The 12,968-nt window shown below is 43.6% G+C and overlaps 1 protein-coding gene across 1 annotated transcript in view; it reads left to right on the forward strand.

Annotated features, from left to right (window-relative positions):
• LOC144164303 (caspase-14-like) overlaps nucleotides 1–12,968 on the forward strand; it is a 55,555-nt gene that overhangs the window by 3,492 nt on the left and 39,095 nt on the right. Inside the window, exons 2-3 of the mRNA XM_077694802.1 lie at nucleotides 1,898–1,951; nucleotides 2,092–2,157. Coding sequence (XP_077550928.1) covers nucleotides 1,898–1,951; nucleotides 2,092–2,157 — 120 coding nt within the window. The remainder of the gene's footprint in view (nucleotides 1–1,897; nucleotides 1,952–2,091; nucleotides 2,158–12,968) is intronic.

A 12,968-nucleotide genomic window follows, 5' to 3' on the forward strand; every position in this document is an offset into this window, starting at 1 on the left:
GCAAATGTAAGGTTTCGAACTCATCACGATGCTAAACCTCTTAGGATCTCTTCCGGCACCCCCCGACTACCAAAAAAGAGACATGGCCTGACTGAAATTTTGACGTTCACAAAGCGCCAGTAATGTTATCTCTGAGCGTTGGCATCACAGCAAATAATTGAATATTCCTGTAAAATGTAAAACATTATTTGTACAAGCCGCACTTTGTTGCTGCTTTCTCATTGCACGTTAGCGTGGAGCGTGATGCAGGCCTAAAAATTCAGAGACACAACTTCTCAAACGACGCATGTTATACAGCCAAATACCGCTCCGTGCACTAACTTGTTTCTAGCGACAAATATAAACTTAGGGTTTTGGTTGTTGAGAGGTAACATAAAGAGTCGAACCTGTGGCAAAGAAAACCGAAATGTTTTCACGACCCATTCGAAGTAAAGGTGACTGACAACGTTACATCGCCCGTCAAACTACACTAAAAACATATCAAATGGCCTGTAAATTATTCCCGAAAAAATTTTGAGACGTGCTTGCTACCCTCTTGAATTGTATGGACCCATCGGAAAAAGTAAGCCAGAAGCGTCTACCCAGGAATTATTCATATGTGCATGACACCTTGACATTGCGTTTCCTTCTCACATGTACATCTGATGTTTGTTGATGTTGGAGAACGACCATTCTCATCCGAGTGTAGGCTTTTGTAACGCAAGTTCAGTAACTAAATGAATCAAAATTCCTCTGATATCTCAAGCCGTCAAAATTACGGAATTGGTCTAAAGATAAGGCATAACATCATTCCAAATGTTCATTGTATTCGAGAGTCATAAATAAAGTATCCCACATTAGCACGTTCTTCGTTCATCTGTATTTTGTGTATTTCTGGCATAGGTCGCTGGAGCGCAACCTTGCACTCCTGTATAGTGCACTGCGTGGAATTTATTCTGCTTGCAATGAAGCTTTAAAAATTTTCCACCCTTTGGAGTGGAATTTGGTGGCTTAAAAAGACAAAGAGAGAAGTTTATTTTAAAATTCGCTGTTGAAAGATCCGTCTTAAGAAAAACTGACACCTTTATGTTTCATTCTGACTTGAAGTCCTGAGACCTAAAATTCAGCAGTGTCGATGAATGGGACCCCTACTGATGGCTGTGCATTAAACGCCTTTGGTTTGCAAGTACTCCTCATTTACCTAACAGTATCGTTAAATTGTTTCTTTTGTCACCGTTTTTTTATTTTTATGCAAAACTATTTCCCCTTTAGGTAGAGCTGCAATGTTACACGTGTTCACTTAGTCAATTGCAATCGCTTAAGAGCGCCAGTACGGCTCGTCAACAGATTCATTCGCCAAGGGTGGTTCGAAGATCGAAGTTATTTTATACTAGTTATATTGGAAGCAACCAATTTCGAAAACTTGTTTTCTGTAAACGTTGAACTTACTTACTAGTTAAGGTCGAGATCCCTCAATTCGTCGATTTCATTGTGTTGGTTTTTTGGTTGTCGCTTTCGGATTAGCTGAAAATGTCGTCTTGGTACTACCTTTCGCAAGAATAGCTGAGAGTTTTATCATTGGCAGTGCCTATAGTTTCATTTTTACGCGCAACTACAGAAGTTTGTATGTTATTTGGCTATATATCTCTGAGCTCCCGGTTCTTCAGCACATTTGCATTCTAGATAAGACAAAACTACAGCGGGAATTGTTATAAGATAGGAGGCTCAAATGATAGCACTGGAAATGTCACCATTTAGAGAAATTACGTAAGGAAAAGCATGTCTGCCTATCATCATCAGTGTGATTAGTAAACAAGAACATCATTAGCCTACTCAGGTTCACTGGAAATGATAGTTGAAATAAGTAGATGGTGGCAAAAGTGATCAATGGGTTGAGTGATATTTTGTTTCACTGCAGTGGCTGAGAGCGCCGAATCAAGAAGATGGCAAGTGAGGTTTTCAGCACATGAAGGTAAGCAATTTAGGCAATTTCACCGATAAACCACCTGTCTTGTAGCGCGAAAGCGTATATCTTTAATAGCATGCGCATACATAATTGTTCGCTTCGGTAATCATGACTTTACTTTTTACCTTACACACTCAATGCGACAGAACAAAACGAAGGTGATGCCGACCAAATACTTCGTTGCCAGATCGAACGGGAAGACAGCATAAACGGTAAGCTAAGAACTTTATAATGTTTTATCTTTCACATCCTACAACGTTTGAGGTAAGGCATTTTGGTATAACGTGCACATATTCTAATTACTATTGGCAAATATTCAAGATATACTATAGACAAAATACCCCACCTTTTCGCTGCGATCGATTTCTGCGTGGCCCAGATAGTGGTTTACTAGTTCGCCTATATCGCCCCACAGAAATACCGATTGCATTAGCTGATCTGTACCTACAACAGCTTTTTTGTGTTTTCGGGCGTCGCTGTTGTGCAATGATATCCAATCGTTCCAAGAATGATTTGGATCCTAGTTAGGCTGTGGGTTTATAGACACGAACATATTCAATGTTACTTTGTAAGCACCCCCTAATTAGAGCAATGACCACTATCTGAACAACATAGCGTTGAATTGTCCCCACGAGTGTAAATATAAAGTTGCTCACTGTTACAGAATGAGTACTGTTCGTCAATACGAGGGAAAACACCGGCTTCACAGCGCACGCCCCCTTTCACTAAGGCTGCATGCTATTTCAAGAGAATATTGCTGCTATTTAAATACATAGAACAATACGTATTCATTATTGCCTTCGCTGAGCTCTAACAGATGGGATTCTTGTCTAGCTAAGGGGACGCACAGCTTAGGCACTTGGGTGAGTACAAGGACGTAACTAAGTGAACTGTCTAACAGGAACTCCTGTTTTTATACGATACGACGTTTTATAAAATTATTTAAAACATGTCATCATCGGGCACATAACGGTACCGACACAGGCGCATGAGCAGTCTTTCTTGGAACAATGCAAGAAGCATTTCTGAACTAAAAGACATTCAGGGTAGAAACCTAAAACAGCGGTCCTAGAGTATACTTCATGCCAAAGACAGCACAGCTCTTTGATACGTTCCCCTAATCCAATCTCCAATAAAGAACGTTTTAACCCTTAAACGCGCTGAAAGACGCCGTCGAGTTGCCGACTAAAACGTCCACGTCTGACTTTAAAATAAGTTTGGAACGAGCGGACTAATACAGTCGCAGCAACTAAGTTTGAAACAAAACATTTTTACAAAGCTGAAATAATTCCCATGAAAGCAATATGGCCAGTCCGGCATGAATAAAAGGCAAGTGCACGAAGAAAAGCACCCAATAACTAGAAATTGTGTGAAATATTCTCGCTTTTAAGGGACATTTGAGTAGATTTGTGGAACTTTCCTTTTGCTTGCATTGCTTAGGCTGGCTCAAATAAACACAATTTTATTCGTTTATCCAGTCGACAAAGCAGTATTGAATTATTAAAACCTGACAGAAGAATTATACCGTGCGACTTTATTGCAGCTGCGAGAACTAATACCAGTGATGCGCTTACAACATGCGATGTGATTGTACAATGCCGGATATTACTTTCGGCTTCTCTTGGGTTTTAAGTTGCGGTTCTTTTTCTGTAGAGCAACATGCTCGGCATTCTACGGATTGTTGGCTGCGTATTCTCGATATCTGAGTAATCGGCACACCATGCTTCTGCCATTTTGTTCGCTCAACAATGTCTCAGAAAAGCCTGCCAAAACGGCTTGGAGTGGATCAATCACTAATTCAGGCGTACGCTGTGGATTAACACCGTCGGAGTCACAAGAGACTATGAAATACAACGCGCAATGCCAGAACCTTTTGCGGTCGCCTCGATTTTATTGTAAAAGGCGTTTTCACACGAGACAAGGGTTGCCTAATTCACCAGTGTGCCTGCAAGCAGCACATGCTTATGGCGACACTCCGCCAACTAGAGCTTGCCAGCGCGTCAGTGTCAGTCTGCACGCGTTCCGCGAACACACTAGTGCAGCAATGCACGTAACAAAGAAAAAATGCTGAAGTGAGTATATAATATGTTAACCAAAGAACGATAAATCGTTTTCAAAATTGTGCTATCCGAAATTTGAACTTTCGAACGGCAACACACTGCACGTAATGCTCCAAACTACTCCGCGAAAAAACAGCGCTGCCTGGAATGGATAAATGAAATATGTTTCACATAGCCTATTTACAGTTTTATTTAGTTTTATCATTCCCACCAGCTTATATCTCTATTTTTGAATGAACCTCCCCACATTCGGGTCCACTTATCCCCCAAAATATCATATCTCTATCAAAGGCATGGAATAGCGATGGGTAATGTGGGGTCGAGCTACCGGCACCTTTGCGAGTTCACCTAGCGCAAAACAAATTGTTTTCACCACTTCGTTTTACGCTGTACAAAAATTTTTTCGTTGATTTTATATCCTTAGTGTCTTTATCAACTTCGCTGACTCCTGTTTCGCATCCATTTGGCCTTACATTGTTCTACTGGAGTTCCACTCAGGAAAGCGTTGCATGTGCGCTTGTATAGAGCTTCTTGAATTTAGAGCTCTATTCTGTCAAGAAGCTAAAAATATAAAGGCACATTCTTTCAGGCGCACATTGCCTCGTGTCAACTGAGCCAACGAAATGCGTCGACGCGACGCCAGCCCGGCGACTTAACGCTTGGCTGACTGATTAGGTCGGAGAGTAGGCGGTCCATTTTGTAGTGCAGTAAAGCCAAGTCATCTGCCCGGAGCGTCAGGCGAAAGGTGATGGGAGTACAGAAAGGAAGGTGCAGAGAGGAGCGCAGGACCTTCGAATTGATTTCTCTACTAAATCAAGTCGCCTAAGCGCAGCGAGAGGAGTCGAAAGACATCTTAGAGACCCCAGTGTACAGCTTTCGCAAGCAATCACACAAAGTTTGCAAATCAGTTCACTGCCCTTTGAAAAGAAAACCTTCTTAAAGTCTCCAATTCTAAATGACATTCACTGTCAAATACCCGCCACTTGTTATTACCCTCCCAACTTGATTTAATTGTCAGTTCTAAAAACGTTGAAGTATCACAAGCAGATTATCGACGAGAAAATGTTTTGACAATACCTTGCCTAGAAATCAAAATTCAAAGCATATACACGGAATGCTCCAAGAGTGATAATACTCACCACGCTTATTCACACTTCTTTAAACTTTTTCAAGCCCGTTAATATTCCACCTTGAAGCGATGTGAAAGATTTGAAGCGATTCCAATTATTGGAGAGATACGGGAAGCCAATCCGTTTATCGCATGACAAGGAGGTGATACATAATTTAGGTAAAAGGTGTCGGAAAATATATTTTCTGAGGTTTCGGGGTCATTCCACAGTAACATATTCATTCTCCCAGAAACTTTATTTTACCTCAACTGATCTTCAACCGCGTGCGCCTGTGAATAATAAACTGAAAATGCGTTACATATAGTGACGCTAATATATTTGAATGCGTAAATCCTTCTTTCACCGTGAAACGTGTATCCCAACCTCATTTAGGTAAAATGAATATCGCAGGACAGAGGCAGCCATATAGGCCTGTAGTCTAAAACATCTTTCCATTGGAATGCGACTATGGTGGTATCGGCAGTATCGGTCTGGTAGACTTCCGGTGAACAAAACATTCATTTAGCAAGCCTGTATTCTATAAACGTCTCGCGCTGAAAGTTAAAATACAGCCTCGGCAGTGTTGTCTATCCGAGACATGAAAAAATGCTGCGAACCCTGCTCCCTATTTTAATTAAGCACGTTCAAGGAAAGCTCTATTTTCTCGTATCGTGTATAACGCCACACCTTGCGTTGGCCTAACTCCTGTCTTGTTACAATAGCAATCCATGTCAAGCGAAGAAACTATGTCGCGCCAATGGTTACCTGGGTCATCAATATACTGACAGGAGAACGGTTGGTGGCCTTGACGTTCCTCAGCATGGCCGGCCGCGTTTCAGTGGTTTCCAGTTCTGATGTGTTGGCAGACGAAGTAGCAGTAAGAGCCCTGCATCTGCTTTTACACGCAGAGCGCCAGTAGCCCTGCCTGGTATGCAATGCCAGCCATTGCCCCAAACGTTTGTGTGCATGGCCGATGGACCCAGGTTAACCATGTACTGCTTTGACATCATATAAACAAATGAAGGTGACGACTTTCACAACGGATGCGTAGGACAGAACAAGCTGAACGAGCTGAAGGAGCTGCGTGAAACTTTTGAGTCACAATAGAACTGAAGCTTACAAGATTTAGCACCAATTGCTTAGGGCCATTTAGAGGAACTATGCCATGTTAAAAGCAGAAATATCGCAGAAATCATCACTTGCAGCGAAGAAATTAAGTATTGAAATACCGTCAGAGAACATACCTCTAGGTATGTCACTATATAAATATAATACAAATCGAAAAATACAAACGCCCGAAGCCACTATGGAGTGTTTTGCAAAGTACAAGCTGCTATATTCAGCCCTCAATCACTGCAACATTTGTCATCTAAAATGAATGGCTATGTCTATTCTATCTCTTCACAGAAATGTAGACGCGGTGGCTGAAACAAGCTTGTATGTTTGTAAACTGACAACAGCATCTACCCACACAACCTAACTGGAATATATTATGCTTTGTTCCGAGATTGGAAAACTCATTCTAGAACTGCTGCAATCACTGATGGATTGAAATTCAACACCCACCCCAACATATCGTAGTCTTAGTAAGCGTGTATGAAGAGGCCGATTATGAAAATGCCTTCATTTCTGGCGGTGCATCACTACTTAAAACATCGCTGGTGGCAGCAAGAGAAAAACGCACACTGAGCAACGAACCTTGCAGTAAGGTCACAACGATTGCTTGTTCCGTCAAATATACAGTCGTCCGAAACCAAAAATGGGTAAAAATCACTTTTAAGGCGAAGTAATCTCAATTAAAACGCAGCAACAGCACTTTTCGCACAGATATTGTTACAATACGCGTGTGTAGAAAAAAATTAGGATCTGTGTGGGAGCTAAAAGTAACATCTACGAAATAGTAGGACGCTGCCCAAGCGGTCGAATTATTTGCCACATAGAGCGTACATGCCACCGAGTACCCAGGCGATAAATAGGCGGTCTAACTACCGAGATATCTTGGCCGTTGCGAAATGATAAACGCAATCAAGAACATGGAGCAGGATAACCCACGAGGGGCATGAAGAAGGCAAAGAAGCAGTGGGGCTCACAGCATCTGAAGGTGTGGGTGGGTCGTGTCGGGTGGAAGCTTTTGAACGCACAAAGCTTTCTCGCTCAAAACGTCTACCTCTCAGGAACCTACAAAAACATTGCAGCAAAGCATACCGAGGCAAAGTTGGCGCGGCTCACTCAAACTCACTCACAATTTTTTTTTCGAATCACCACTCACTCAAACTCAGACCTAATGCTGAGCAGCACATCTGCGCTCACTCAAAATCAAACTCACATTGAGCGCAAAACTCAGAACTCACTTGGACTCAAACTCAAAATGTACTCAGAACTCAAAATGTACTCAAACTCAAAATGTACTCAAACTCAAAATGTACTCAAACTCAATATGGACTCAAAACTCAAAATGTACTCAAACTCAAAGTGTACTCAAACTCAAAATGGACTAAAACTCAAAATGTACTGAAACTCAAAATGTACTCAAACTCAAAGTGAACTCAAAACTCAAAATGTATTCAAAACTCAAAATGTACTCAAACTTAAAATGTACTCAAAACTCAAAATGTACTCACAACTCAAAATGTACTCAAATCAAAATCAACTCAAAACTCAAAATGTACTCAAAACTCAAAATGAACTCAGAACTCAAAATGGGCTGAGAACTAAAAATGAATTCAGAACTCAAATGGCCTCACAGAGATTGAGATAGTGAGAGTATGAGAGTGAGAGTGTCAGAGTGAGAGTGTGTGAGTGAGAGTGAGAGTGAGTGTGAGAGCGTGAGTGTGAGAGTGTGAGTGAAAAATAGAGAGAGTGTGAGTCAGAGTGTGAGTGTGAGTGTGAGTGAGAGTGAGAGTGTGACTGAGAGTGTGACTGAGAGTGAGAGTGAGAGTATGAGTGTGAGTGTGAGTGAGAGTGAGAGTGAGAGTGTGTGTGAGTGAGAGTGTGAGAGTGAGAGTGAGAGTGTGAGTGAGAGTGAGTGTTAGTTGAGTGTGAGTGTGAGTTGTGTGAGTCTGAGTGTGAGTGTGAGTGAGAGTGTGAGTGTGAGAGTGTGAGAGTGAGTGTGAGAGTGTGAGTGAAAGTGAAAGTGTGAGAGTGAGAGTGAGAGGTGAGTGAAAGTGAAAGTGAGAGTGTGATTGTGAGTGTGAATGATAGTGAGAGTGAGAGTGAGAGTATGAGTGTGAGTGTGAGTGAGAGTGAGAGTGTGAGTGTGAGTGTGAGAGTGTGAGTGTGAGTGTGAGTGAGAGTGAGAGTGTGAGTGTGAGTTGATGATGATGATGATTGTCTTTTTATGGCGCAAGGCCGACGAGGACAAAGAGCGCCAGAAACAATTGTGATTTAATAAAAGCGATGAGAATTAAAATTACAATTGTAAACTAAAGTGAAGCAGAAGCTGTTTAAAAACAAATGAGATGGCTGGTGTAGAGGGCCAGGTTGTAACGTGTAGTATGAAATGAGCTGTAAAAAATTAATCTCTTTTAAAAACTTCGCACCATACTTAAAAGGAATTGTAGCATTGTCGGCTAAAAAATGTCAGGGGTGGAGTGGGATATGTTGTCTGTATAGCTGTGGGAAGTGTTTGCGTCGAGTTGTGGAGAGTGCGTTACATTGAATTAGGATGTGGGTTACGGATTGGTGTTCTCCACACCTGCTACACAGAGGTCTTGGGGATCCAGTGAGCAGGTGGGAGTGTGTAGCATGTGTGTGGCCTATCCGTAATCTGGCTAGTGTAGCTTCGTTGAATCTGTTGTGTGTGTCTGTTGTGTATCGTCCCAAGTGTGGTTTTATTAGGTGTAGTTTGTTCTCTGTCAGTTTGCTCCACTGTGTTTGCCATGTTTTACGAAGTTGTCTGATGTGTGGCTTGAGGTCTGTGTAAGGTAGTGTTGTTATATCCACTGTGGTCGTCAGTGCAGCAGCGGCGGCACTTTCATCCGCCAGCTCATTTCCGCGTATCCCACAGTGGCCCGGAACCCAGCACACAATCACTTCGAGATTTGAGGCGTACGCGGACATAATGGTCTTAAAAAGAAGGTTGATCGCATAATTTTTAGAAGACTTTCCAGATGATAGCCCGCGCACAACACTCAAAGAATCTGTGTAAACGATGAATTTGGGTATTTTATGTTGAAGGATGTGATTCAGAATGAGGAGCACGCCATACGCCTCTGCCGTGAAGATACTACTAAGTAAATTCATAGTCTTAGAGATCCGTGTGCCTCAGAAGACACAGCGGAAGCAGTCTTTGAGGCATCGCTATAAAATTCTAAACACTGATACTTTTGCTGTAGGGACAAAACGTGCTGCAGAATCGCACTTTGTGGAACCCGGTTCTTCTGGATTTGCGTAAAAGATGTATCACAAGGAACTGGGCGGAGATGCCACGGTGGTAAAAGGTCCGTAAACGATGAATTGTATTAGTCTAAAAACGAGAAGTCAAAGTCAGAAGCTTCCTTCCTCGCTCTAAGGGAGAAAGGTACAGAAACAGATGGACGATTTAAAAACAGTTGCAATGAGTAAGTATTGTTAAATACTGGTTTCAAAGGATGGTTACTAATTGATGAAATTTTAAAAGCATATAATAGGTCTATGTAGATTCGCTGATGTTTTAGGCACCATTTATCACACTCAGCGTACAGGCTCTGGACCGGGCTAGTGCGAAACGCACCTGACGCGAGCCGAAGCCACAAGTGCAGCAATGGGTCCATCATTTTCAATGTGGTTTTTGTTGCTGACCCATACACCACACTCCCGTAGTCCAATCTTGAACCTATTAAGCTGGTAAATACACGCAGCAGGAGTTGTTTGTCTGCACCGTATGCTTGGTGTGAGAGGACCTTTAAAATGTTCATTGTTTTTAGGCATTTATGTTTAAGTTGTTTAATGTGAGATATAAATGTTAGTTTTTCGTCAAACACTACTCCTAAAAACTTGTGTCCCTTTTTAAAGGGAATTGATAGGCCGTTCAGCTTGATCTCAGGATCGGGCCGGATCGCACGCAATTTAGAAAACACAACACAGGTGCTTTTAGCAGGATTAAGTTTAAACCCATTTCGGTCTGCCCAGCTAGCTAATTTATTGGCACCAAGCTGAATTTGCCGTTCACAGATAGACATGTTACATGATTTAAAAGATATTTGTACATCATCTACATACATAAAACAGGATATTGTTGGTGGCAATGCCTTTCCAAGCGAGTTCATCTTCACTATAACAATGTGCAGCTCAAAACTCCAACTTGAGGCACGCCATTTTCTTGGACATGAACCCTACAGAGTGCAGACCCAACTCTCACACAAAAGGTTCGCTTGGACATGTAACTGCCAAGTGTGTTTAGCATGTTGCCCGACAAACCTAACGACTTCAGATCGCTGAGGATGCCGTAGCGCCAAGCGGTGTTGTAGGCTTTTTCAAGATCAAAGAACAGCGTAATGCACTACTGCTTATGAAGGAATGCATCCTTTATATATGATTCTAAGCCAACGAGTTGATCATTTGTGGATCGCCCTGCCCGGAAGCCTGCCTGGCAGCTCTCGAGAAGACCGTTGTATTCCAGGAAATATACAAGTCTCTTGTTTATCTTCTTCTCGAGAAGCTTGCAGAGGCAGCTTGTCAGGGCTATGGGATGATAACTTGCAGGGGAGGTGGGATCCTTCCCCTCCTTGAGGAAGGCCACTACTATGGCCTCCCTCCAAGACCTAGGTAACCGCCCCGAAATCCATATTCTATTGTATAGGTGTAGAAGTGTTTCTAAAGTGTCTTGGTGTAAGTGTTGTATCATAGTGTATGTGATGTTGTCTGCGCCTGGAGCTGAAGGCTTACAAGTGTTGAGAGCGGCCCTCAGCTCAAAAAGTGAGAACTCAGAGTTGTAAGACGTAGTTGATCTGTTCTTGTCACGTAGAGAGTTCTTTTCGGCAGATGTTTTGTGTTTCATGAAAGTGTCTGTGTAGTGTGATGAACTGGAGACGTGTTCGAAGTGTTGTGCAAGTGCATTAGCCTGGTCTTCTAGTGTGTCTCCTGTTGTGCTGACCAGGGGCAGGCTATGTGTATTTTGTCCTTTCAGTTTACGTATCCTTGTCCATACTTTACGTGTGTATGTGTAGGATTTTATTGATGTAAAAAAAGCGCGCCAACTCTCTCGTTTTGCCTGTCGGCGCGCACGCTTCCCGAAAGCCTTTGTTCGTTTAAATAAAATCATGTTTTCTGATGTGGGGTACCGGCGAAGGATACCCCAAGCTTTGTTCTGGGCCTCTCGCGCCTGCCGACAGTCGTCATTCCACCAGGGCCTCCTTGGGTGCCGCACGGCTCCGGAGGACTGGGGAATGGACTTTTCGGCGGCGTCGAGGATGTGCGCCGTGACGAGCTCGGTTGCGTCCTCTACGTGTAGGTGTCTAATGTCTGTGTAGTGCAGTTGAGATGTTTCTGTGAATGTGTTCTAGTTCGCTCTAGCTTCGTTGAACCTACTATGGGAAAGAGAACTGTTTGGCCCTTTACCTATATATGTTAAGGATGTTGGGAAGTGGTCACTACCATAGGGGTTTGTGTCCACTCCCCATTCAAGAAATGGAAAGAGTACTGCAGAGCCAATAGCAAGGTCAAGCTGTGAGTAGGTGTTGTGCACTATATTATAGTATGTAGGCTGTTGCTTGTTAAACAGGCATGCTTCCGATGATGTTAAGAACTTTTCGATAAGGCGCCCTCGGGCATCTGTTCTAGAAGAGCCCCACAGAGGATTATGTGCATTGAGGTCACCCATTAAGATGAAGGGTTCAGGTAACTGATCCACAAGAGCCTCGAACTCGGAGCTCAACAAGTGATAGTCTGGTGGGATGTAGAGGGAGCACACCGTGATTAGCCTATTAAAACTTATTACTCGGATTGCAACAGTCTCTAGGACAGTGTTCAGCTGGATGGTGTGACATGCCAAGGATTTGCGGGCAACGATGGCCACACCACCAGAAAAGTATGTGCAGCCGTCTCTGTCCTTTCGGAACACCAGGTATATATTTAAGAAATTTGTGTGTTTTTTATTCAAGTGTGTTTCCTGGAGACACATGACACTTGGCTGATTGGAGTGCAGTAACTCGCATACATCATCCAGGTTCTTAAACATGCCTCTACAGTTTCATTGTATTAAATTTTCTTTTCCCATTATTTTATGTTAGTAGCGACTCGAATGTGTGGTTATGTGTCGTTCGGGGCGGTTACTCTGGCTGGCTTCGTTCTTTCTTGGGATTGTGACGTCCGATCCCGTCTCTTCCGCGGCGCAGCAGCGACGAAGGGATTGTCGTCCATTTTCTCTTCAGATGTCCTCGGAGTTGCCGACTTGTCGGGCTCCTTGGACTGTGGACCCTTTCGGGGGCCCTTTTCTGGGACCAGGACCGCCAGGGGTGCCAAGGGTGGCACAGGTGGTGGGGCGGAGGTGGAAGCACCTGCCGGTCCCTCCGCGTCCATTTCCTCCGTGCCATAAGGTGAACTGGGGGCCAGAGGAGTGAAACCGGAAGGAGCGGCACCACTCCCAACCGTGTTGGTTGCCACCGCAACCGCTGAAGGTTCCCCCTGCGGCACGGTGACGGATTGAGCTGCCAACAGCAACTCAGCGGGGGGCTGGGGCCGGGCACAGTCTGCGTCGCAGTGCTGTGTCCCTGCCGAAGCAGAACGCCACTCCGCCATCCGGCGAGCTGCGTCTGCGTACCTCCCCAGGGGGAAAGAGACGAACCTCTTTCGCACCTCCGGGAAGGAAATGTTCTCGGTTACTTTTATGTTTATGATTTTCTTTTCTACTTGGAATTTTTCGCAGGTGCGGGAGTA

This window comes from Haemaphysalis longicornis, unplaced genomic scaffold (assembly GCF_048455015.1).
Source record: "Haemaphysalis longicornis isolate Haplotype H1 unplaced genomic scaffold, Haemaphysalis longicornis Haplotype H1 scaffold_13, whole genome shotgun sequence".
NCBI classification, from domain to species: Eukaryota; Metazoa; Arthropoda; class Arachnida; order Ixodida; family Ixodidae; genus Haemaphysalis; species Haemaphysalis longicornis.